The sequence below is a fragment of the Pongo pygmaeus genome, chromosome 7 (genome assembly GCF_028885625.2).
Source record: "Pongo pygmaeus isolate AG05252 chromosome 7, NHGRI_mPonPyg2-v2.0_pri, whole genome shotgun sequence".
Taxonomy (NCBI): Eukaryota; Metazoa; Chordata; class Mammalia; order Primates; family Hominidae; genus Pongo; species Pongo pygmaeus.
In genome coordinates, this window is record NC_072380.2 from 125,616,281 (window position 1) to 125,643,114 (window position 26,834).

The 26,834-nt window shown below is 30.9% G+C and overlaps 1 protein-coding gene across 1 annotated transcript in view; it reads right to left on the bottom strand.

Annotated features, from left to right (window-relative positions):
• Positions 1–26,834, bottom strand: part of CSMD3 (CUB and Sushi multiple domains 3) — a 1,221,229-nt gene that overhangs the window by 725,932 nt on the left and 468,463 nt on the right. Inside the window, exons 8-9 of the mRNA XM_054498903.2 lie at positions 19,658–19,735; positions 12,544–12,631 (exon numbers count right to left, since the gene is read on the bottom strand). Of these exons, the coding sequence (XP_054354878.2) occupies positions 12,544–12,631; positions 19,658–19,735 (166 nt within the window). The remainder of the gene's footprint in view (positions 1–12,543; positions 12,632–19,657; positions 19,736–26,834) is intronic.

Here is a 26,834-nt window from a genome sequence, read left to right on the forward strand (position 1 = left end):
CTCTTCTTGTTTTAATGCCAATACTATGCTGTTTTGGATACTATAGTTTTGTAGTATATTCTGAAGTCAGATGGTATGATAGTTCCAGATTTGTTCTTTTGCTAAAAATTGCTTTGGCTATTTGAAATCTATTGTGCTTTCATGTGAATTTTAAGGTTTTTATTTTATTTTATTTTTGTATTTCTGCAGAGAATGTCATTGGTATTTTGTTTGAGAATGCACTAAATCTGTAGATTGCTATGGTTAGTATAGACACTTTTTTCATGAGCATGGGATATCTTTCTATTTATTTGTAACTTATTTAATTTCTTTCATCAACATTTTATAGTTTTCAGTGTAGAAATCTCTCACTTTTTTTGTTAAATTTAGATATGTTTCAAAAACAGAAAAGATGTCATAATGACTGGATTACAGTGGGAAATAAGAAGAATGATCCAAAATGAGCTCAATTATGAAAAAAAAAAAACAGGTTGTATGGGGATTTTTTTAAAGTATCAATTTATTCTAACTACAAGGGGGACGTCATTGAAGAATTTTAAGCAGAAAAGTGACGTGATTTGATATAGTTTTTAAAATATTGCTCTGTTTTGTGGTGAAGGTATTACAGATGACAATAGCAGTAGAAGAGAGATGGTTTAAGACGTTTGAATGGTCTAAGTGAGAGATGATAGTGGCTTGCATTAGGAAGGTTTTAATTGAAATGGAGAATATTGGATATTTTTAGAATATGCCTTGGAAAAAAATCTCAAGTACAGGTAGAACTTCTTGATGGATTCAATATGGAGAGGTGCAACTAAGAGTAGTTACTAGTTTTACAAAGACTTTTATGAAAAAAATGCTAATATAGTCTGTTGTCACAGACTTCCTTGCTTCTGCTATTTCCACATTCAGTTTAACAGTGACTTTATATTTCCCTTCTTTCTTTTATCCCAAGTCTTTTGCCTCTGTCTTATTTTATCTATCTTGCTTACCCTAAAAATAGTCTCATTACTTGGACATCTCTTCTCCTTGTGTCTCTTTCCCTAATTTCCTTCTCTTATTCTCATTTTACTTCCGTACCTATGATCCATGTCATTATATTAAATAATTAAAATCATATTGCTTCTTTCACTTTGTCCAAGTCACAGCATTTACAACATAATAAGGATATTTTCTTTAGCAAAATTTACATATACATAATAAAGCTGAAGGTCACTCCTATGGAAACTTACAGAATATTAAATAGACTAATAATTCAAATTTTGCAAGGAAGGGTCTGACTAATTTGACTTTTTGAATTTGCATATAGGTTTTCTATATCTTTAATTGTGACACTAGAAGGAAGCCTTAGTATTCCTTTTTACTATAACTTTTTTTTCAAAAACACCCTTGTAATTAAAAATACGTGGCATAAAATGTATTCAATGATCTCACTTTTATAGAACTGAAATTATTCTTGGTATACCCAAAATATTCTAACACTACTCAGGCAGAAATACTCAGTTTATCTAGAAATACTTAAATTCATCAAAATTATTTCCAAAATATACTCACACTGCCCAGCCAGAAATAATTGGCTTATCTATAAATATTCGTATTGATCAAAATTATTTCCTAAATACAATACATCAACATATTTCTAAATATGTACATTTAAACTTTACTTCAATAAAATATTACCATAATTTAAATTACCTGTGGCCTCAATTGTTACTTTTTATTTTTATTATTTTTCACATTAATATTGCAATTACAGCTTGTTTTCTCCCTCCAGCAATGAGGAGACCATGAGGGTAAAGTAGACACTCTAGAGTGTAGGAAAATGTGATAAGGTGTGCACAGAGTATTAGGCTATGTTATTCATGTTATTTTCTTTTAAGTTTGCCTACCCAACTTGAGTATTTTTATAAGCCATATATTTTAAATGTCCTATCAGTTTAGATAACATAGCTGGAGGAGATTTCAAAAATCTAGTCCTACTCTTTCTTCTATATATTTATACAACTTGAAATATATTTCTTTTTTGTAAGAGCTAGTTTTTATATGGTAATAATGTACTGAGCAGTTTGAGTCACAAGAAACAAAAGAACAGTTATGCTTTCATTACTCTTTGTTTTTGGACCTAGGTAATAATGATGTCTTTTTTTTTTTATTTTTTTTATTTTTGAGACAGAGTCTCTCTCTGTCGCCTATTTTGGAGTGCAGTGGCACGATCTTGACTCACTGCAACCTCTGCCTCCTGGGCTCAAGCGATTATCCTGCCTCAGCCCCCCAAGTGGTTGGGATTACAGGTGCCCACCACCACTCCTGGCTAACTTTCGTATTTTTAGTAGAGACAAGGATTCAGCATGTTTGCCAGACTGGTCTTGAACTCCTGACCTCAGGTGATCTGCCAGCCTCAGCCTCCCACAGTACAAGGATTACAGGCATGAGTCACTGCCCCCGGCAGGTAATATGTCTTTTAAGGTGCCATGCCAAAGAGGCCAGAAACACCTTTTCATACAGAGAACAGTAGGATAAGTAGTAATTGCAAAGACCAATGCAATTACTACTTATCTTACTGTTACTATTTCTGTATTGTCTGTATAACACAAGAAGAAGATGATAGTGCAAGTTTACTCAAATGTAATGCAGCAAGTGATTCTTAAGCATCTAAACATTTTTTGGAGATTGATGATAAAAAAAGATAGTATCAGCATTCAAAAATAGAATAAATACTGAGCAGAAAGATAAAAGAAGCACCCAAGTGAATTTTATTCAAGTCAAATGAGTTGTGAAAGTTGATCGTATGAATTGGTTCATTCTTACCATACCCAACTAAAACAGTCGAGAAGCCAGCGAGAAAAAGCACTCAGAATATATAACATTGCTCTAGAAGTGTAATTCTCTGCAAATCAGGCTGCTGAAACTGCGGGTTGTAACCTGAGACCAGTTTTATCTATAAATGCTGAAATAAGTTGCTGCAACATAAGGGCGAATTTTGCCAACCACCATCACTCACCAATGGGAGCTTGCCAGCTCCCCAGAACTTTATTAATGCCCATGAACTTTCTCAAAGAACAATATGTAACATTTCTCCTTTAATAAAACCTGCAACTTTCTCTTTATTCTTCCAACATACCAAAGACCACCTGGTCTGACTGTATACCTCGAATTGTGATTCTTTCTTCTGAAATAAAATGTTACATTTAGAGATTTGTCTCTACATTTTTATTTTGACTTTAACAGAGCCAAGAGAGCATTGATAAAAGTTATAAGAAACCAAGGCAGATGAAGGAAATTCATTTCAAGGATAGGTTTCTTATAGATAAAGATTGGCAGAATCTTATTTTAGGAAGCAAGAGTAGTATGTGCAATATTACACAGCTGATTAAGGGTGGAGGCATTTGGAAGGACAATTTGTATTAAGCAGCTAGTAAGTTAGAGGAAATGGTAGTTTTTACTTTTACACTGATTTTTTAAAATACACACCACACGACTGAAATGAAATATTTTTCGGTAAGAGGCAAGTGTGGCATTCTGTAATGAAATATGACAAAAGTGGAAAGATAATGCCAGAAAGTTAGGTTTCCACTACACTGAGGACGAATTTAAATGCTAGAATGCAAATATATAAGCAAGGGGGAAAAAGGATCAAACTGCAAGCCATATTCCCTGGGTACAAGGCCTGTCTTTATTACTGCTAAGTATAGGAACTTCTGGTATGTGAGTTTACTCATTAGTAAAATAGAAATATTGAAACCTACAGTGTGTTAATACATTTAAAAAAATAATTGTGTGAAAGTGCTTTTGAGTTAAAATATGATATATGTATGTATATGATAACTAATATTATGTCACCTCTTAATTCAATAGATAAGGGAAAAAACAAGTTTTTGATCAAGGAGTATTATTGCAATATTTAAAAGTGAGGTATCCTTTCCAGAAAGCCAAGTATAATACTTCTTACAACAGAATAAATACAAGATAATTGCTTTTGTGCAGTTGGGAAGTTTTAAGTGAGTAAAGTAAAAGAGAGGGAACTGAAGATTACTAATGAATGAGATAGAAGTGGCATCAGTGTTGGAATGAATGTTGGAAAACAATGAAGACTTTAAATCTTCATTCATTGGGAAAATGACAGGAAAATAACAAAGAGAAGGCAAAGACAGGTAACCTAGCATTTATTAGCCCTCTTTGTTCTGGGTACTTCACTAGGCAAGTTCATGAGTCTGAGATAATCTAGTCCTTCACTGTGGCATTTCAGTTTGGTGCTACCTTTCCATTTTCATTGAAAAGGAAAGACAACTTTGTGTAGAATAAATAACTTCCCCAAGTCAAGTAAAAAGAGCAATAGAACTTAAAATTAAGTTCATCTGATTCCAAATCCCATGCTTTTACAGATGCAATGACATACTTGTTTTGTAAAAAATACTAATTCAATTGTTATAAAAAGTTGAAAATAAATATTCAACTCTCAAAAGAATAAAAATGATAAAGACCTGAGGGAAACATGGAAAGTCATGATTACAAACCCTTCAGAGGAGATCAGATTCTTGAAGAAAAAGTGAGTTTTGAAGTTGTAACTGTGAAAAATTTTTATTTTTAGGAAGTGAGAAGATAAAGTAGATTCAATAAAAGAGTGAAAAATGGGTAGTCAATGGCTACACTCAAGGAAACCAAGCTATTTCTCAGTCATTACATTCAAGAGAGCTTATAATAATTACAAATACTTATAGCAGTATGGTAAGGAAAGAACTGCCACAGATGCAGGCCATTCTTTAGGAAAGTTTACTTGTGAAGTGGGGAGAGACAGAACACCTTTGGAAGCTTCTATATACTAATGGTCTCTTTGTAATTACCAAAATAAGATTTATAACTAATATACTAGCATATTTAGAAAGTTCATGTTAGAAGAATGGGTGAAAATGACTTTATATTCAAAAGTATGGGTGATTTACATTATGATAATAAACTTTTCCTGAATATACATTATACAGTAGTGTTTTAATAGTACCAAATGAGTAGCATGTTCCCTGCTGTTTCACTGCTGAGATATACCAGCATTTTAATAATCCAGATACAAATCCAAAATTTGGAGTCCGTATTGTTATTTGCTCTCAGGAGAAGCCCAAATTTATGTTCTCATCTAGTGTGACATAAGAGATTTCAATATCTCTTTTAAAATCTTCAAAATTCTCCTTTTCCTCTATATCTTCCCATTCAGTCAGGAAAGACATCAATTAAGGCCTTTCCCACAGAAAGTCTATGAATATAAGGATCCCACAAGCTGAGCTTTCCCAAAAAGTTGGTTATAATTTTAAGGGCATTTACATTTTTAATTTATTTTTCAGCATAGAAAATGCTTCCAGCTTTATATCTCTTTGGCAGCATTTCTCCCTTTAAAAACTTGTTATATTCTATAGGTATTTCAAATTAGAAACAAAGCTTTTAAGATTTCAAAACACAGCTGCTGGGACTATCACCTAGGAGACTAGAGCACAAATCGTAACCAAAATATAACAAGTAAGATACCTTACTTCTCCAAGGATTTTCTCATAGATTTCCTCAGTGATTATAAAAATATTGATTAAGTGCAAACAAGACTGTTTCTGTTTCATCAACTGCTATCTATAAGCCATTTACTAATACGATGAATTTGAGGTCCTGCTACACTCATGTGATTAGAAAATTAATGGAAAATGCGAAACTGCAGTTTTGCTGTTTTAATCAATTCGATTAATCACATTTATTGAGCTCTCTTGGTCACATACAGAAACATGAATACTTATGTCTGATTACAAGGATCCTATACTTAGAAAAGTTTCTAAGAGACAAGAAAAAAAAATCGGGTACTATAATGAAGGAAAACATGAGCTAAGAAGTTAAGAACCAGATAGTAACTGATTGGAAAAATAAGAAAAGCTTTATAAAAGAGGATTTTGAGTGAGCACTTGAAGAATATGTAAGATAACACAGGCAAAAATGCTAAGATATAACATTCTAGGAGGAAGAAACAATAGAACTAAGTAGTCACAGAAAATCAGATACATTTGAAGCCAACTATGTGGGACAATTTGTCACCACACAAAATATGAACGGAAGATTGGGAATATTTTGAAGTATTTTGAATGCCAACACTGCGTACTTTTTGTATAAGTAGGCGACAGGAAAGCTCTGCTGGTGTTGAAGTTGGAAAAACACATTATTGTAGATGTTATGGATGGGAACTGTGGATGAGAAGGAGAAAAATCGGCAGCTTGTAAAACTGACATCACAATTTTCCAAAAATGTGTAAATAAACGATTAACTAAGATAATATCCATGGAAACGCAGATGAGAGAACTATTCTTATCTCTTCTACATCTCTTCATAATTGAAATATCTCTTTTATCCCTAAAGTTTTCATTCAAAGAGATTACTGCAATGCTAGGAAAATCACGAAACAGTAAATATCTGAGGTTGTAACAAACATGCTAGAGAAAGATTTTAGTAACATATTACTATTAAAATAACGTGTATATGTGCATATATATCACTTAGTTCAAATATAATATGAAATCACATATATGTCTTTATTTTTAATTTTAATAGAATTTATTTTCTAGAGAATTTTCAGGTTTATAAAATAATCACAGAGAGTACAGAGGGTTCCCAAACACTACCCCTCTCTCCCCAACATAATACAGTTTCTCCCATTATTAATACTTTTTATTAGCATGGTACATTTTTTTGCAATGAATGAATCAACATTAAAATATTTTATTAATTAAAGTTCGTAGATTACATTAGGGTTCACTCTGTGTTCTACAGGTTTTGACAAACACATAGTGTCATTATTCACTATTACAGTATCAGACAGAATAGATTCACTGCCCTTTATGTCCCCTGTGCACTCTCTCTTCATCCCTCACTTCATCCCCCTGAACTCCTGACAACCAGTGATTTTTTTTTTTACTGTCTCTGTAGTTTTGTCTTTTCCAGAATGTCTTATAGTTGAAATTTTACCTAGGAGCGTAATTGTTGGTAAACCCATGCTTAGTTTAAAAAAAAAAAACTGTCAATGGCTGGCGTGAGTGTAAATTAGTTCAGCCACTGTGAAAAGCAGTTTTGCAATTTCTCAAAGAACTTAGAACTACCATTCAACCCAGTAATACCATTACTGGGTATATACCCAAAGGAAAATAAACTGTTCTACCATAAAGGCACATGCACAGGTATGTTCACTGCAGAACTATTCACAATAGCAAAGAAATGGAATCAACCAAAATGATCATTAGTGATAGACTGGATAAAGAAAATACGGTACATATATACTGTGAAATACTATATAGCCATAAAAAATGAGTTCATGTCCTTTGCAGTAATATGTATGAAGCTGGAGGCGATGGTCCTAAGCAAACTAACACAGGAATAGAAAACCAAATACCAAGTGTTCTCACTTACAAGTAGGAACTAAACATTGAGTACACATGGACACAAAGAAGGGAACAACAGTCACTGGGGCCTACTTGAGGTTGGAGGGTGAGAGGAGGGTGAGGACCAAAAAACTACTTATTGGGCATTATGTATATTACCTGGGTGACAAAAAATAATCTGTACACATTTTAAATCCCTGTGACATACAATTTACCTATGTAACAACCTGTATGTATACTCCTGAAACTAAAAGTTTAAAAATAATAAATTAATTTAAAAAACTGTCAGAATGTCTTCCAAAGTGGCTTTATTATTTTGCATTCCCACCAGCAGTACATGAGCATTCCTGTTGTTTCACTTTCTAGGCAGCATTTTGTGTTGTCAGAGCTTTAGACTTTAGCTATTTTTATAGCTATATAATCGTATCTGGTTGTTATATTAATTTGAAGTTCCCTAATTACATATGATAATGAGCTTTGTTTATATGTCTATTTGCTGTCTCATATATCTTCTTTGGTGACAATTCTGTTTTGATGTTTTGCCTATTATGTAATTGAGTTGTTTTCTTATTGTTAAATTGTAAGCAATTTTTCCATATTTAATATACAGAATGTATTTTTATTAGATATGTAATTTGCAAATATTTTTTTCCAATCTGTGGAATGTTCTTTCTTTGTCTTCACAGTGCTTTTTATAGAGCAGATGTTTTAATTTTAATGAAGTATGACATCAATTTTTTTATCGATTATACTTTTGGTGTTTTATGAAAGAACTGAACTTCACTTGGATAGGGGCACCAGGAGAACATGTCATGAGTTCTTTTGAATTTTCAGGGGCAGAGACTAGTAATTCTATGCAAAAACCAGTGTGACTTTCATAGTTGGAGGCAGTAATTCACTGAGTAATCACAATCTAATGTTCCTTTGAGATGAAAAGAGCCCAAGAAAAGATATAACTGTTAATTTAAGTCCTGACTAAAAGTACATTACTTCATAACAAATTGATTTATCTTTTGTCTGTGATTTTTATTCCTTTACAACCCTTCCATTTTTTATTCTTCTGGGTGATTTCCATATCTTATATGAGAATAATTTTTGTATTACATTTTTGAAATACATACAAAGTTCTTTTTCCCCCTTTGAAACAGATGAGTCTACAAATACTTCAACTTCTGCTTCTGAAACTGACCTTGATCTGAAACTGATCCACTCTCCTTTTAAAAGTCCTCCAATTTATATCTCTACTTGAAGATTTCTTTGCTCCCAATCCATGTTTCTAATCTGTATGCCTGAAAGAATTACTAGCAAGTTCCCAAATGCACTGAGCTTTATCATACTTTTGCACAATCCTTTTTATGTTTGTACCTAGGAAGCTCAGTAATGCTAGGTAGAAATTATAAAACCAAGCAGATTCATTATCATCAATCTCAAAAGGGCACTCAAACTTACTTAGCAAGGCAACATTTCTACATCAGGCTTGCTCTCCCACTCTTGGTAAACAACTATTTTTCATTTTTCTCTCAGTCTTAAACTTTCTCTCCCATCCATCCTCATCTCCTTATACACATATTTTCATTTGATGGCCTTCCTAGATGCGGCGTTACTAACGTAAAAGTATTAAACATGAGCTTTCTCACCTTCCAATCACAAAATATGTGGCCTAGCAGCATCTCTTCTCCACTTCTCTGTCTTCCTTTCTATTAGATTGAAAATAATTCCCCACTACCTGTCCTTGGGATCCCATTTATTTTCTCCTACAAAATTATCTTTCTTTACCTCTACCCTCTCTTTCCAAAGCCACCAATAGATTTCTCTCTATAGAATTATTTGTATCAACCAATAAACATGCTTTGGTCTCTTGATCTCTAAAAAGAAACTCTCTCTTGATTTCCTAATGACTACATAAATGCCTCATTATTTCCCTAGTTTATATAACTTGATGACACCAAGCTGTAAACTATCTGAACTGTCTTTATTCACTCTTCAGCATATTTAAGTTGATTTTCAACCTCTGTCATTCCACTGAAATCACTCTTGTCAACAACCTTCATGTTGTCAAATTCAAAAGACAGTCTTCTGTCCTCCATGCTCAATTTTTCAACAGTCCCTGCTTGCCCTTTAAAGGACTTCTTTTGCTTCAGTTACCCTTTTAGATATTGTCATAGTCCTCTGGTCTCTCATGAGCAGGATTTGGCAGCTCCTTGTATTCTATCAGTTCGTCAAATAGATATCTGAGATGACATCACAAGTTCTCTTGTCTTTCTACTTATTTTAAATGATGTTATCTACACATAATTTTTTAAAGAAAATGATGTTTAACATTTTTATAATATGTATATATGCCTATGGTTCCCTGATATCTCTGAATTTCAATTATGTTCAACTAATCACTTAACATATCTGCCTAGAAATCTCTAAATCTTCTAAAATGTACAACTTCAAAACTGAACTCTCAATTATTCTCCAGAAATCTCTGGATGTTCACACTTTATTAAACATTATAATTCACTCCATCCTTATGTTGTTCAAGCCTTGAAAATTGAGCCTCATCCTTAATTCTTTCCTTTTTCTTACTCTCCACATCAAATTTTCATGGGATATTAAAGTTTTATCTTCAAAAGATATCTTGAATCTATCTCGTTCCCTGCCAACACCATAGTCCAAATCTCCACTGTCTTTCACTCAGACTACTGAAGAAACCTAACTAAAATTTAAGTTTTCTTCAATCACTGAGCTAAAATAGAAAGCATGATCTACTGAATATATAAATTGGATCAGGTCACTTACAAATCTTTACAACTTCCCATCATAGGCAGGTGAGCTAAATGAGTAAAGTAGCCTATGGGTACACATGGTGAGCCAGGGAGATCCTGCCCAGTCTAGAGAGACAAGTTGTTAACTGATTCTGAGCAGATGTTACCCTAAAAGTGTGTAGGTTTAAGTTGCCAAATATAATAAGAGAATACAGAAATGTGTGTGTGTGTGTGTGTGTGTATGTATAATTTTCTGAGTTTTAAATGTTGTCTCCATTAAAAAAAAACTATATATTTAAAACAAAACATATCTTCAGTCCATATTAGGCTGAATGGCTGCCTATTTACTTTCTCTGACTCAAATATTTGGTTTCTCCTTATTTCCTCTACTTCATTCTATTATTTTCTCCTATTTATGCTCTATAATTGAGTTTCACTGAACTCTATTTTCTGGAACAGGTCATCGAACACTTTCTTTTCAGGCTATTCCTTCCCTGCCGGTGGGACACAGATAATTCTTCCAATATCCATGGGAGTAGGACCTTCTTAAATTATGTAGGTACCCACCTTGAGACATCTTTATTCTCTGTCATAGAATCTTATTATTTTCTTTTTGACTTCTGAGTAGTTTTCTAAATTTGTGATTACATCTGAATGGCTTGAAATCTACTGCACTTGAAGGTAATTTTGCTCATTAGATTACTATCACATTATATTATTTTTAAGTTGATTTCCAATAAATCATTAATCTAATTTGCAAATTGTTGGACCAAGTAAATATTAATGTCATCAGTAATATTGTACATGTTACTTTGTAACAGCAGTTTGTATTAATAGAGTACTTATTTTGTCAAAAGCTCTATGGTTACTATGAGTCATAAGTTATCTCATGTGATCTTCTCCTTAACCCAATAAGATATACATTATTATTCTCAATTTTATAACTGAGGAAACTAACTCTTGCAGAAGACAAGATAATTTATTTCAGGGATATAATCTGAATGAAATTTGTTTGACTTTAAAGAGTAATATATTACAATATAGTGATTAAAACGTCACGTTTTGGAGTCTGCAAGTCAAGAGTTCAAATCCCAGTTCCATCAAATTATTAGCCAGGTAAACAAACTTCAGTTTTCTCATTTAAAATATAGGGATAAAATAGTAAGTGCTTATAAGATTTTATAAGAAATAAAAAATACTTGGAAAAAATAATTATTTAATTGCTTATCACTTTGTGGTCTGTAAGATATAACCATTAGTCATTAAGGCTGAAAGATTTAGTTGATTTTAATAAAATTAGTATAATAGGTCAAAGTCTGACCAGTCCCCAAATCTTTTGAATTTCTCTTTAGTGTGTTCCTTCAAATATTATTATCTGTATTAAGTTTCAAGAGTGGTTAAAGTTATGTAAACATTTTAGAAAATTACAATTGTGTTTGTGTGGAAATTGTATTATTGTTTTCCACTCCAAGTATAGCAAAATGTAACTTTAAGTCATTCTGAAAGATCCATGGGGGAAATTTATTACAGGTCTATATTCTAAGAACTATTTTTTTCTTCATAGAGATATTCGTTGGAGTATCATTTGTGCTTTATACAAATAAAATGAATAGGTAAAAATAAAAAATATGTGGTATCTGTAACTATAAACATTATCATCAATAACTGAAAAATAAAATTTACCATAGACACTCTGTAAAAATAGGTATTTGTGAGTTTTCGTGAGATTATTATTTAATATTTTGATAGGCTTTTTGTAATTGTTTATTTGTAAAATATTATAGAGGACTAAGAAAAATTCAAGTTTATTAAAAAGCGTTATTTAATAGTTATGTAAATTAATGGCTGCCACAGTATACTACGTAAATTCTCTAGGTTGTTTGTTAACTTAATTTTAAATTGATAAAATTAATACTAATTTATGATGGATATAAGACTTCTACTGAAGTTATAATTACACAATACAAATAAGATGTTTATAGAACATTTGCTGGAACGTTTTACAGGAATTGCCTCATTTGAAACTCACCATTATATGTGGTAAATGTGATTTACATGTTGCAGAAGAAGAAACTCAGGCAAACAGGATAGAGTAACTTACCCAAGATCAGACAACTAATAAGTAGCAAAACTGGAACTCAAAGTTACGTCTTTAAAATCTAAATCCCATGATTTTTCACATACTACATGATGAGAAATTAATCATTTAAACTAAAAAAAAGTGTTCTAATAAAGTTAATGCATTACTTAACTAATCCCTTTAAAATAATTAAATATTATTAATAACAATACATTGATAAAATGCAGTTTGATGCCATCAAGTCTTCATCTTTATATTATTAGCTATTTTAAACATTTAAATTAAAATAAACCTTGACAAGATAAATAATGAAGTCAATATTTTAAAATATTACCTAAAATCTGATCCGATTCTCTTCCCATTTTCTGGTTCTCCTGGATCTGGGCATAAATTGGAAGCTGTTTTAATACCTCCCTCATTTACTGCAACAGTAGGGAAAAAAAGAAAAAAGAAACAAAATATATGTGATTGGAAAATCGATGATATTAATTTTAAAATATACATAAAACGTATTCTTGTATTTTGTCACTATAATCACTGTCATTTAAGCATTTGTTAAACTATAATTTTATAAAACAATAAAGAAGGCAAAAGCATTTTATGAACTAATGAGAAAATAAATTTGCTGTTCATATTCAATGACTTGTATTAGTCTGCCTATTAACACATTAATATTTATCACTTTTGTTTTTAGTTTCCATCAAATTGGAAAATCTCTGGAAACACATTCTCAGGGTATCAGTGTCCAGAGTTTCCATTAATCATTGGTAACGAAGAAGTCAACCACCAGTTATGATAGTTTTATTTGGATCCTTATTATTTTTGAAGGTGTAATAAAAATATGACTTTATGAAAAAAGTTCAAAGTTCTAACACTTCTTATTTGGTATATGATAAAGCAATTTGATCTGCCAGCATTAAAATACAACAGTGGTGCAAATTACTAGGTATGCCTTTAAATTATTACACAATGGTGTAAACCAAAACAATGGCTTTACCCTCAAGCAACTTCCATAAATACGATTTATTTAGCTTTTGTACACATTTTCAGCAGTTTCTTCAAAGCAGAAAGTCAAAGATGTATTAATTTTTTTCAGTGAATGTGACCACATTGGATATCTAAATCCCCAAGTTAGATTTTTATTATTCAGTCAGATAATACTGAAATATCTGAGTGATATTGTTTAATAAATTCAATCTTAAAGTGAACTGGAGGATAAATTCTATTATTTTACTTTTTATCAATTTACCTGCTCTTTTTTAGAAAAAATAGTGCCTAAGTAGAGATTCGAGAGAGAAAAAAAATCTAAACCATCCAATGCTTGTTGTCCTCCACTGTGAACTGAAAACACAGGTAGCTCTTTCTTCAAAGAATAAAGATGACTACTTCTACCTCTAGATATTCTAATGCAATAAATCTATGGTAGGACTCTGGCATCAGTTTTTTGGGAGTTTTTTGGTTTTTATTTTAAAGAGATAGGGTCTTGCTTTGCCATCCATGCTGGCATGCAGCAGCACAATCATAGCTCACTGTAGCTTTGGAATCCTAGACTCAAGCCATCCTCTTGCCTTGGCCATCCAAGGTGCCAAAGTGTTGGGGTTGTAGGTGTGAGCCATTTTAAAAATAATAATAACTCTCAAGATAATTATAATATAAAGTCAAAATTGAGAACCACTGGAATGCTGAATATAATAATTTAATTCAAATTGATTCATCAGATAAGAAGGTAGCTATCAGATGACTGCCCAACAGTTATAGTTGTGGTAAAGTTGTCGTTTTCTAAATTAAACATAGGATTTTGCATGTTTTTACATCATTCTAAAAAAATAATTTTCTTAGTATTACCAACCATATCCTTCTTGCCAACTGTATTACAGCTCACTAATTCAAATCATAGGATATTTGTGTTTTTCTTATTCTCTAACTTGCTATACAATCTCTCTTTACCTTTCTGGGTTTTTTGGCCACTCTTACTTTTGCTGATTCTACTACAGCGGACAAATTCAAAGGCGTTGGCTCACAACTCTCTATATTTGAATTTCCCTCATGCTTTGACAGAATGACCTATATGCTAATGACTTCTAATCTTTTTGAAGTTCCTTTCTCAGTCTTTCAATGGCCTATTTGATTATCTACCAAACTTTCCATTGTCATCTAATCTATCTACTCAAATTCAACCTAATCACTTTGATGCTTTTATGACTCCATTTTCATCCACCTCCAATACATCTTGAATACCAGAGGAGGACTAAACTTTCTAAAACACAGTTCTTATTACTGCTCAAATCTCCAGGTATTCTAGATTTTCTACGGTATCAATTTTATTTCTCACTAGTTACCAACATGCATCCATCACCCAAGTCCTGTTGTCTGTTCGCTGTTCTGCAATTTGCTGAACATACTGACTCCACACATTTGTGTTTTCTCCATGTCTCCATGTTTTCCTTTCCTTCCCCTTTAGCTATCAAAATCCTATCTAATATTCAAGACTTAGCTCAAGTCCCACTTCTTGCAAAAGATAATCACTCATTTTTTCCATGTTATTGTAATTTATCTTTTTAAATAACTTGGAGTGTTTCTTTTGGACAATTTTTTATTTAATTTAAAATTATCTTAATACAGTATAAATTAATAATTTCACATACCTTTAGTTATCTATAGAAAAAGATTATATACTTGATAAAAGTAGAGAAAAAACATTATTTTTATATACCTATTTAATATATTTTCAATAAATATGTCCTAGTTGTTTGATTGACAATACCACCTTATATTTGTTATCAAAGAACTGAACACTTTCTGTGAAAAAAATATCCTCTTTCCAATCTTTACAAGGCTTTTGGAAATACTGTAGTATATGTTTATTAAAATGTGACTTTTTTAAATGTGGCGTGAAAATGAGGAAAAGAGGTGGCATGACTTAAGCCTAACTACTTTTTTGTATTATGACATGTAACACAGATTATAGGGTAATGGACAAGCAGTTTGTGAATACATTATTAGAAAATAAAAATAAGAAAAATCTCATTTTTTTACATTTCACTGTCATTTTGTGTTAAACTAAAATTTTGTTAAATATTTTATATGAATTTAAATGATAGTTAACACTTACATATTACTATAGGTCCAGAACTATTCTACATACTTTATGTGTATTACCCCATTTAGTTCTCACAACCATCTTAGGAGTAGTTACTATTATTTTACACCTCCTACAAGTGAGAAAACTGAGTCATGGAGAGGTTAAGAAATGTGTCCAAAGTCATATTGCTAGTTAATGGGAATCTGTATTTAAACTCAGGCAGTCTGATTTGAGAAATTCTACTATTAACCCGGAGCTCTATAGCTGTTCAGAAAGCTCGGCAAGGCAGAAACTATGTCATTAACTACAATTCAAAACACTTTTCCAAACATTTTACCTTAAAATGCAGAGCATGTGTATAATTTCACCACTTTCACCTAATTAATCCCAGTTCTTATTATTTTAATTGTCAAGTTTTTTCTGTCTGCTTGAAAGCGTCATTTAAACCACCATTTCTGGACATCTGCAAGAGGAAAAACTTTCCAATATAAAATGTAAGGATAATGAGAGAGCTTCTGCGTGGTACGTGTATTTAATGTTAACTGTAAATATGTAAATTTTTTTAAATTAAGAAAAAAGTACAATCTATCTTTCATTTCTTTTGATATTTATGTATTTCAGAATTGCCCATAGCTAAATGATGCCAAGACAATTAAATGAAGTTAGTATTCATTCAGTCATCTGCTTTCTTTTTTTTTTTCTTTTTTTTTTTATTTTCTTTTTTTTTTTCTTTTATTATTATTATTATTATTATCATTATTATACTTTAGGTTTTATGGTACATGTGCGCAATGTGCAGGTAAGTTACATATGTATACATGTGCCATGCTGGCGCGCTGCACCCACCAACTTGTCATCTAGCATTAGGTATATCTCCCAATGCTATCCCTCCCCCCTCCCCCCACCCCACAACAGTCCCCAAAGTGTGATGTTCCCCTTCCTGTGTCCATGTGTTCTCATTGTTCAATTCCCACCTATGAGTGAGAATATGCGGTGCTCTGCTTTCATTTCACAATGCCATTGATGCAATTGGAAAGATTTATCACTTTTACTTCTTTTAATTTTCATAGCAACTTGCAGCATTTTAAGAATATGAGTGCTCTCTAAAAGTTTAATTACATGAATAGTGTGAATAAGTATGTTTTCTTATGGCTTCTGATTTTATATAGCACATAATATACCCTAAAGATAAAAATAAGTGGACTCTGACTAAAATTCACCTCCACATTACCTCTTCCAGCTGCTTACATTGTCACTTTTCTCAGATTTTTTAAAATTAATTTAAATTTTTATTTCAACTTATAATATCAAGTGCTTTGGATCTTTTTCTGAACTCAAACATCATTGATATCAACATTGTGTTGTTATTTTTTATACTAAAACACTTCGTATTCTACAAAGAGTTACCTCTTAACTAATTTAGCTTCCCAATAAAATATTGAATCCTTGAGGGTTGAAAATATATTTTATTCACTCTTTTACCTTCTTAGTCTAGCATAGTGCTGCCATGGAGGAACTGTGGAATGAGTGGATAATATGAATGAATAAAAGTATGGATTGGAAGAATAAGAAAGAAAACACAATCATTTATGGCAGGCTCAGAGTTTCCTCATAATTCCACAATAATATTCTAGAGGAGCCTACTAAAGAATTTGGAAAGACTACTAGTTCATTAATTTTAACATTTTAAAAATATAAAACCTTTTTACTTAATTTTTTTGAATCTATAGTTTCTTTTCTTGGTGAAATCAATTTTTGAAAAAGAACACGGGGTAGATAGGGGCAATTTAGAGTTCAGGTATAAAAGCTGAAAAAGAAATCTGAATCAGCCATTTAACAGCCAAACTCTGCCCATGAACACTACTGGAGCTTCCTGAATCTCTTGTTAATTCATTTCTTACTTAAAATCTAAAGGTGCCATTATGAGAACTTTAAATACACACATACTTTGGCAGTTTGGGAATTTGATGTCCTCCATGCTTATACTGACTTTGGGCCATGCCTATCATAGAATTGATCGTTTTTTCAAAGAACATGAGCTTTATTATTTTTTCTTATTTGAAAGATGAATGTCAGATAAAAACTTTCTTTTTAATTATTTTGTCCTAGGTTGAATAAATAATATTAAACAGATGAATATCTGAATGTGTATTTGAAATAGATATATAATAATGATACAAATTAAAACAATATAACTCTACTGCAAACAACCATGAAAGAATATATTTTTGAAACGAGTTATTAAATACTTTAGAAACAAATTATAGTAAAATGAAAAATAAAATAATGTTCGCTTGCTATTTTATGATAGGAAATTTGCAAAAAATATTTTGATTGGAGTGAGAATTACTTATCTTCAAAAAAATGAAAAACCAAGAGTATTTAAAAAGATTTTTATAGAAAATACAATGAATAAATGCAAAATTTATTTTAAAATTATGGAGCAAATTAACATTTTTGCCTCATATTAATTTTTTGCCTGTTTTAAAGCAAATATTTCTTAAATGAGATATTTTTATTAGAATTTTTTTTTTTTTTTTTTTTTTCCTAGATATACAGCCATGTCTAAATTCCCTTTTTGTTCACCTTCATAACCCATGTACAAGAAAAGTGAAAATAATATATATTTCCACTAAGGCAATATACCAACAGGGATATAGAGTTACATGCATCTTACAATGCCTTGATAAATCCTAGATCTCTTAGTACAAATAGCCTGAATTTCCCTGAACATTTGGAAGTTTGAACCATGCAACATGTCAAATAACATACGTGTAGACAAATTGAGAAGAGGGTAAGTCATTCTAATATGCTGTAATTCTACTTAGAATTCAAAAATAAATATATTGGCCACACAAAATATTAGAAAAAAATGTAGTAAACATAATATTTAATTTTGCTAACTTTTAACTTTTATTTCATGATGATCTGAAGGAATTTGACATGTAAGAGTCATCTCATCTGGTGATTTTTTAAATTTGTATTTTTTTAATCATAGAAAATACATCTTTCTCTCAAAAATGTGTTGAATAATTTATATAAAAGTCATATTGTAGCATTGCTTATTTTCCTCAAAAACTGACAGTATCAATCTTGAAAATGATTTTAGCCCCCAAAATACATGAAGAAATATTAATTACACAACTAAATCCTTTGAAATTAGCTGTGTAGTGCTTTTTAAACAGGTAGCCCAACCAGATCAATGATTTCCTAGTGACATCTCTTCTGATTTTGGATTAATATTCTCAAGTCTAACTAATAAAATGTAAAAATCACATTTGAAAATTATGACACCATTAAATATTTGATATAACATAAGACTCCAAATTTGTTTCTCGATAATTGATATAACTGCTCAATTTTTGTCAATTACTGTTTATATGTACAAGTCAATAAACTTATAAAGTCCTTTTTGATATAGCTATAATAAATGATTTTTGTTAAAGAAATAATTATAAACTTATTTCATGAGGTCATTTGGAACTGAAGAAAAATAAAGTTAAAAAATATATTCTTGTTGAAGAATAAAAGTAACAACATGTATGAAATTTGAAAAAACTACTCATATATTAGCAATGTTATTTTGCAAGTCAAGTATTGTGTCATCAATGGCTTGTTTCAAAGTTTCTAATATGCAACAATATTGTTGACAATTTCCAGCAACAGCTATTAATTTTGACTACAAAAATACATAGCTCTACTAAAAAAAGTGTGTGTTTGGTTATGGTAATTTAAATGAATGCTCTAATTCAGTGATCCTTAATCTGAGATTTTGGGATGAACTTCAGAGCCCTGATTTTGTAAGTGAAATTGTGTACTTCAGGCCATTTTTTAAGATTTTCAAAAAGTGAATAGCAATAATTAATCAATTATTTTATAAAATATTTGATTTCATAGGTTTATCTAAATTAGCTCAAATTAAGACTTTTGTTTTTTCTTAAATGAAAATTGCTATTTTAAAAGTAATCTTTCTTAGAAAAGCACTTATGTTGAAATTAAGATATAGTCAATCAAGAATTCCTACAAGAAACCACCAATTTTAGAAATCTTACTCATTTTCGCCTCACCTTCTAGAACTAAACTTGAGTGCCTCAAGACTTAAGATCAAAAGAATATTTTTACATCTTGAAATTTAAAATAAACTTTATCAAAAATAATCTGAGGCTGGGAGTTTGCCATGTTAATCCATTAATTCAATACACATTTAAATATAAAATATTGAATAATCATCATGCATATTACACAGATATTAATGCAGTTAATTTGGTAAATACACAAATATTTTGGTAAAACACATACAAACAACACAGACACCACAAACTTCACTCTCGCACTAGAGAAAGTAACAAAAAAGAAGTACACTCACAGATAGAAAACTTGTTGCTGTTGTCTTTCCCTGGAAACAATTTAAATCCTCTAGATTTAAAATCTATGGCCTTTTTCACTAGTTAAGAAAACAAACAAAAACATGTATCAGGAAATACAATTTTAAAATGAAATTCAAGTTAACAAATTTTGTTAGCATGGAATTATGCAAGATACAGAAACCACTTTCTTAAGCCTGATATAGTACCCAGAAGAATTTTTTTTAAAGCAATATAATCACTTAGTAGTAAAATACTAAGCAGTGTAGAATGATTTTAAATATTCTACAGGGAAAATCCTGCATATACATAGTTTTTTAAGCTGTGCTTTTTTAAACTGTCCAGATTTTTATATAAAAGTGAAATCTTAGCAGTTTATCATAAACCGCTTGAATTCATCAACTTTTATGGAATAAACTAAACTAGCAAAGTAAAAATGCTGGAGTATTAGAATAGTGGGAATGATTTAATAGGTTTGTTCTTTAAAATAAATTTCCTAAACATTTAGCCTATTTGAAATGTTAGGACACATTTAAGAAAATGACTTAATTAGAAAAGTTTAAAATGTATTTTAATAGTTCTGTCAATCATTTCCATTCATTATCATTGCTTTTGACACTACAATTGCTGTTAGTCCATACTGCACAAAATGTATGAAAGTGAACTACAGCTATTTTGAGCCCATCTAAAATATCTTACTACAATTTTTAGATATAGTAGTTGTACATATTTGTGGGGTACATTGGATATTTTGATATAAGCATACAATGTGTAATGATCAAATCTGAGTAACTGGCATATTCATCACTGCAAATATCTATTATTTCTTTGTGTTGAAAACATTCCAAATCTTCTAGCTATTTTGAAATATAAGATACTGTTAAATATAGCTGTCCTATTGTGCTATCAAATGCTAGAACTTATGTCTTCTTATCTTTCTATCTTACTATAATTTTGTCCCCATTGACCAATCACCCCTCATCACCCTTCCCTATTCAATTATTTTCTTTTACAAAACATAGTATAAACAAGAAATAACTTGCTCAGTTACAGTGTGGAATCTTTACATATTACTTTTTATCAGGTTTATAGTGAAGGATGACAGCCCTAAATGTTATGCAATTAGGTTTTCTTCACGCTATAAATTTAAAAAAAAGCAAAAATGATTTTTTGTTAGATGGTTTAAAATTACCACTTCACTATTTCTGAATGTCATTCTAAGCAATTAGTTCAAATTACGGATATTTATTGGTTTATGAAACATTTTAAGGTAATTTTTTTCTTGTTAATAACTTGAAAAGTAGGATAGTAGCGAAAGGGCCTGATGGTTTATGTGAATATAAGATATGAACTATCTATACACACAGCATATATTTTAAAAAAGAGGAATATTATCATTGGAGCAGGATTTATAAGGCTGATTCTTAGTAATTATTAGCTGTGGGATTTTGGACAAGAATCTGCCTTTTTACCTGCTTTTTTTTCTTAAATAAGCAGCTAAGACTAGATGGCCTCTCTCTTTATAGTTTAAGATTCTTTAACTGTGAATCTTTATTCATGGTGAAAAAATGACTACAACCCTCCCAAGTGATGCTTTTTGTTGTGATTCTCTTCTACCCTCAGCCCCACCCCCATGGTAACCTAAAGTTTAATTCTTCTGAAGTGTTCAGCTGCTCTAAGTTTAGTTTTGTCACATGTGAATTTTCTGCTGTCTCAAAATACTTTTTAACAAAATTTGCATTTTGTATTTTCTGGCATAACTCTAGATTTTTCCATTGGAAACATGAATTATAAGTAGGACTCTACCTCTACTTTTCTCTGCATTATAAGATTTGACTTTATAAGTATTAAAAATAGGTCTGAAGATTTCATGGTGATTTTAACACAAGTCTAGATTTCAAAAAGAATAAAGAAAACTAAATGAAAAGATTATTAGACCAAAGGAGAAAATTGCAAAAGAATAAAATCCTACGGATCAAAGAGTTCAATGTTGTAAATAATAAGTTACTACTATTGGGGGGCAGTGGCAGTGTGTGTAAAAGGGGACAGATTAACACGCCTACTTACAAGTATCTTGATTTCATTATTAGTTGGGTAAGGTTTTTCCTGCTTCTAAAAGCACCTGAGTTTTCTCTTTTATAAGCATCTATATGTCAATTTATCTTTAATAATGATACATCTATATTTTTTAAATAAAAACTATAATAATTGTAATACAGATGCAGAAGATGAAAGGTCAGGAGAATATCCATTTTTGGACATGACAAAGTGTGAATTAATAACATAAAATTTAAATTCACAAAAACTTTAAAATATGTTAAACAGAAAACAAATACTTTAGGTGTTTATATTTTTAACAGAAAGAATAACGTATATCTCCTAATAAATAAATTAAAAGGATAAATATTGCAAGTATTAATTACAAGACTATTCTAAACCATGTATCAGGTATTTAATATTACAATATATGCCATAAAAATACAGATTTCACTATTTATAAAAGATACAGAGCATAAATCTTGACTTGTCATCAAGTAATGAGTGCTTCTAACGACCATATTTAACTTAGAAAATTAACCTGATTTTTTAACCTGATGCATTTCAGTAATAAGCATGTAAAATTTATTATAGAGTTAATGTTAAAATAAATTACGGTATTTTATACAGGTTAAGGAAAATGTTTAGACAGTGTGTCATGTTTGGCAATTCCCTCCACTGTATGGTAAGCTCCTCAAAGGCAGAAAAAATATTTTGTTCATGTTATATTTTTGTTTGTTTGTTTGTTTTGAGAATGAGTATCGCTCGGTCGCCCAGGCTGGAGTGCAGTGGTGCGATCTCGGCTCACTGGAATCTCTGTCCCCTGGATTCAAGCAGTTCTCCTGCCTCAGTCCCCCGAGTAGCTGGGATTACAGGCGTGTGCCACACGCGGCTAATTTTCGTACTTATAGCAGAGACGGAGTTTCGCCATGTTGGCCAGGCTGGTCTCAAACTCCTGTCAGGTGAACCGCCTGCCTTGTCCTCCCAAAGTGTTGGGAAACGGTGTGAGCCACAGCTCCCGGCTCTGTTTGTGTGTTTTTTGAGACGGAGTCTCGCTCAGTCGCCCAGGCTGGAGAGCAGTGGCGTGATCTCAGCTTACTGCAACCTCCGCCTCCCAGGATCAAGCGATTCTCCTGCTACAGCCTCCCAAGTAGCTGGGGTTACAAGCGCGCACCACCACGCCCAGGTAATTTTTGTATTTTAGTAGAGACAGGGTTTCACCATGTTGGCCAGGCTGGTCTCGATCTCTTGACCTCAAATGATCCACCCGCCCTGGCCTCCAAAAGTGCATGTCATATTTGTATGAGTGTATGAATGAATACATACAATATTGTTAATTCTGAGTCTTTTAACTAAAGCTATTTTGTTGGGAGAATTAGCTTTATTGATCGTGAACTATGATGGGAGGAAGTGATTTTAAAAAATGAATGCCCAAGATGAAGCACTTTCATTTGTAAATCTCAAGATGAAATACAGAAAAACTATATATGCTCTAATAATTTTAGAAAGCATTAAATGCAAGATAGATAGGCATATGCACAAATATTCATTTTCTTTTCTTTCATATGTTAAACATTTTTTAATCATTTTAAAAATTTTTCATTACATGTTCAGTTTGACTATTTTTTTGTTTGGTGTAATAGAAATATTTTATAATATGAGAAAGGCCTGGCAGGGAAGAATATTAGGCCAGCAATCAAATCCCTCTTTATTTAGTTGTAAGCCCTGGACACTAGCAAAAGCACTTTGTTTTGTAACCTGTATTAGAGTAGTTTTAAGCCATGTAATGGATTATCACTGTGGCGTCTTCCAGGTTGTCTGTTGTCTTCAAGATCAATATAAATTCAAAATTGCATTTAAAAACTTACAAAAAAAGATATTGATTGACTCTTACTTAAACCTCATCTAATTTTCATGTTAATCAGCTAAAGTCATTATTTGAAATGATTTAAATTAAAATGCCTACTATAAAAATTAACCATATATTCACGCATATAAATCATAGATTGATTTTGTTTCCAATAACAACTTTTTTGATGAAACAGGCATTTGTCTTTGTGTTTTATGTTACAAAAACTTTGTAAGTTTAACTTGAGAACATCTGGTATTGGTGGGATAAAATAGATTGGGAAGTACTGTATTTAGTGTTGGTACTGGCCTTTAATGTTAGGAAATCGATCATATTAAATAGGTGTAGTAGAAGGAATTTAAGTATCAGTTGGAGATTTGGAAAAGGTGACCTTTAATTCGTCCTTTTATCACTGAGCTTCTATAACTTAAAGTCATAAAACATTTCCTGGCTTGAAGTTCCTCTAAAAATTGAGTCCTTCGTTACATAATCTCAAAAGTTACATATCTGAAATATATTATTCTATTTCATTGCTATGCATATATAGTGAAAATATGTAATATGCAGAACACTTATCTTTGAAAAAGAAGAAAGAGACATGTTTAGTATTAGTTAGCAGAACATTATTTTAATTAGAAATAATTAACTTTCATGTTTGCATGGGGCTCTCATAGAAGGCAGTGGCATTTATTAAATGTTTTCAGAACAGTCTGAAGCCCTCCTCATTTTCCACTTGGATTATATTCTAATACAATAATGAAGGTAAAATGAATGGAATACTCTAACTTTGTATTTATTTTATTTTTCCAAGTTTGTAGTATTTATTTTAATAATAAAGTATCTTGGAAGTGTCAGTGTCTGTATTATAAATCTATAATTGAATCATATCATGATAATTCTTTTAAAAAGGAAAATAAGTTCTTATGAACAAGTAACTAGTATCTTGTTTATGTTTTTGTTTATTTCTGCTTCATTGTAACCTTTCTTTTCAGATGTACAATAATGCCTTTCTCGTCTTCTTTTGTGCTATGTTTGATATGATACCTGGATGTGCGTTTCCCACTTTTTATTTTGAATTTATTAATTATAATCTTATCTTTTACTTTATAGTAAACTAATAAACTATACTACTAATATAATAATTTTCTTTTAATGTTTTGGATATTGAAAATAACTAACATGTCTCTAGGCGTGTATTTGATTTTGAGAAAGTGACACATATCACTATTGACAATAGATTTATTTACATGAGTACTAAGACTAATCAGTCACTGATTAGGAGGTTAAAGCAATATTAAAACACAGTGTGTTATTTTTGGCATTTTGCTTAGTGGATTAGGAGTTGGCAGACCTATGTTCTGAGTCTATAAGACACGGGACATGTCGATTAACTTTCCTATTCAGTTCTAAGAGATGTAATTCTTAACTATTTAGGAGTAGAATTTGGGTGAAAGGAAATAAAGACTAATGTAATCAGAATTATCAGTTCTATTCCAGAGATTTAAATGTGTAGGGGAGTTATAAAATTATTTAAGTGTATAAAGATGACTTTTTTTGTTGGTTTAAAAGTAAATAGTGGCTCTATGTTACAAGTCAGCAAGTACAAAAATTCAACTTTTTTTTTTTCTACATCCTGTACTGGCTGAACAAAACACTTTTCAGAACATACTTATCACAAAGGCTGCCAATGATGACTTCTTTGATGTAATCCTTAGACAAAGAAAAATCAAGAAACTATACTGCTGCTAGATTGAAAACTAAACAATATTCCTGCAGTATCTCCTTTAACATCTTTCATATAAGGTTTACTACTGTATTAATAATACAATCTTCTGAGAAAACAATAAGTCTTATAAATGTTTCTGTAACATAATTTTTCAAAAAGTGACTAGAGGTATCCTGCAACAATTAGATAATGTTTCTGGGTGACACAGGAAGATGATATAATAGAAAACTCAGTGACATAATATTAAGTAGCTCATGAATCTTTGTGAAAAACATTTCATTTCAAAATATGTTTAAAATAAATGAAGATAAACTTTGTATAAAGAAAAGCAATGGCCATAATTTGATGAGAAATGTAGTAGTACAACTAAGTATTTTAAAAAGCACACAAAAAATAAAAATTAAAAAAAGTTCTTAAAGTACAGAAAAATTCATTGGTAGAGATAAACATACTAGGGGTACACGAGATTTAACATATTTTTAAATTCATAAATGATGGAATTGAACTAGTTAAATTTATTAGGAAATAGTTTTTATAATTGTTTAAAATCATAATGTACTCTCCATTTAAAAAATCATTAGAGATAAGTAATATGGTTCAGAAAAGCCAATACATTTTTTTAAATCTTAAACTCCTAATTATGCCACAATGCTCATTTGTACATAGCACTTACTCTTGCATGTATGATGTGTAAATATAAAATGTATGTGATGCTCAATTTTTAGGTGAAAGAAAATATATAATCACAATTTTACTATTGTGCTTAAATTACACAATAAGTTTTAGAAATCAACATGTAGCAAGAATCTTTAAATGTTAGTTATTTGTACTAATATTATTTACCATTTATAATATTAAGGTCTAGTTAGTCTCAGAAGCCATTCTGATTTGTGATGCAATATACCAAAAATTTGTTAACTATTTTGTGTTATGTCTTTTTCACTATGTAGGGATGATACACAAATATATTATCTATGTTCTCTGAATTTCTAACTTAAATTTTACTTTTCTATTCAAAGTTAGAAACCTCTCCAAAACTTTGATCAAAATGGAAAATTTAGTAGAAATGTATAAAACCATATAAATACAGTCCTATTGATTATATGAATAATTATTTAACGTATTTCAAGATTCTCCACTAACAAGACCATTTTCTATTTTACAAAAAAAGATCCTGAAGCTACAATGTCTCAGTGTTGAAATGAAGTTGACCTAGTTTCTAAATCTTTGGAATCTTATTTTTCAATCATTTTAGGCTAAGAAATAAGTGTAAATTTTTCACTTGGAAAAACTGAACAGAGTGGTGAGTATGGAGAGGAGACACTGTGTTTTAATAAAACCAATTTGTTAATTTTCATAGGCATGAAGGATTGGATAAAGTTATTAATTTTTATTTAGGAGACCGTGAACAGACTGCAAAACTAGATAAAAAATCATGTAACTAATCATTGCATAAAGACTCTAAAATTTGTATATGGGCTTTCTTTCTTCCTAGAAATGGAACAAATTCAGGAAACCATAGCACTTATGCAGATAACAGCAGATGCACCCGCAATGCTTGGCGTAA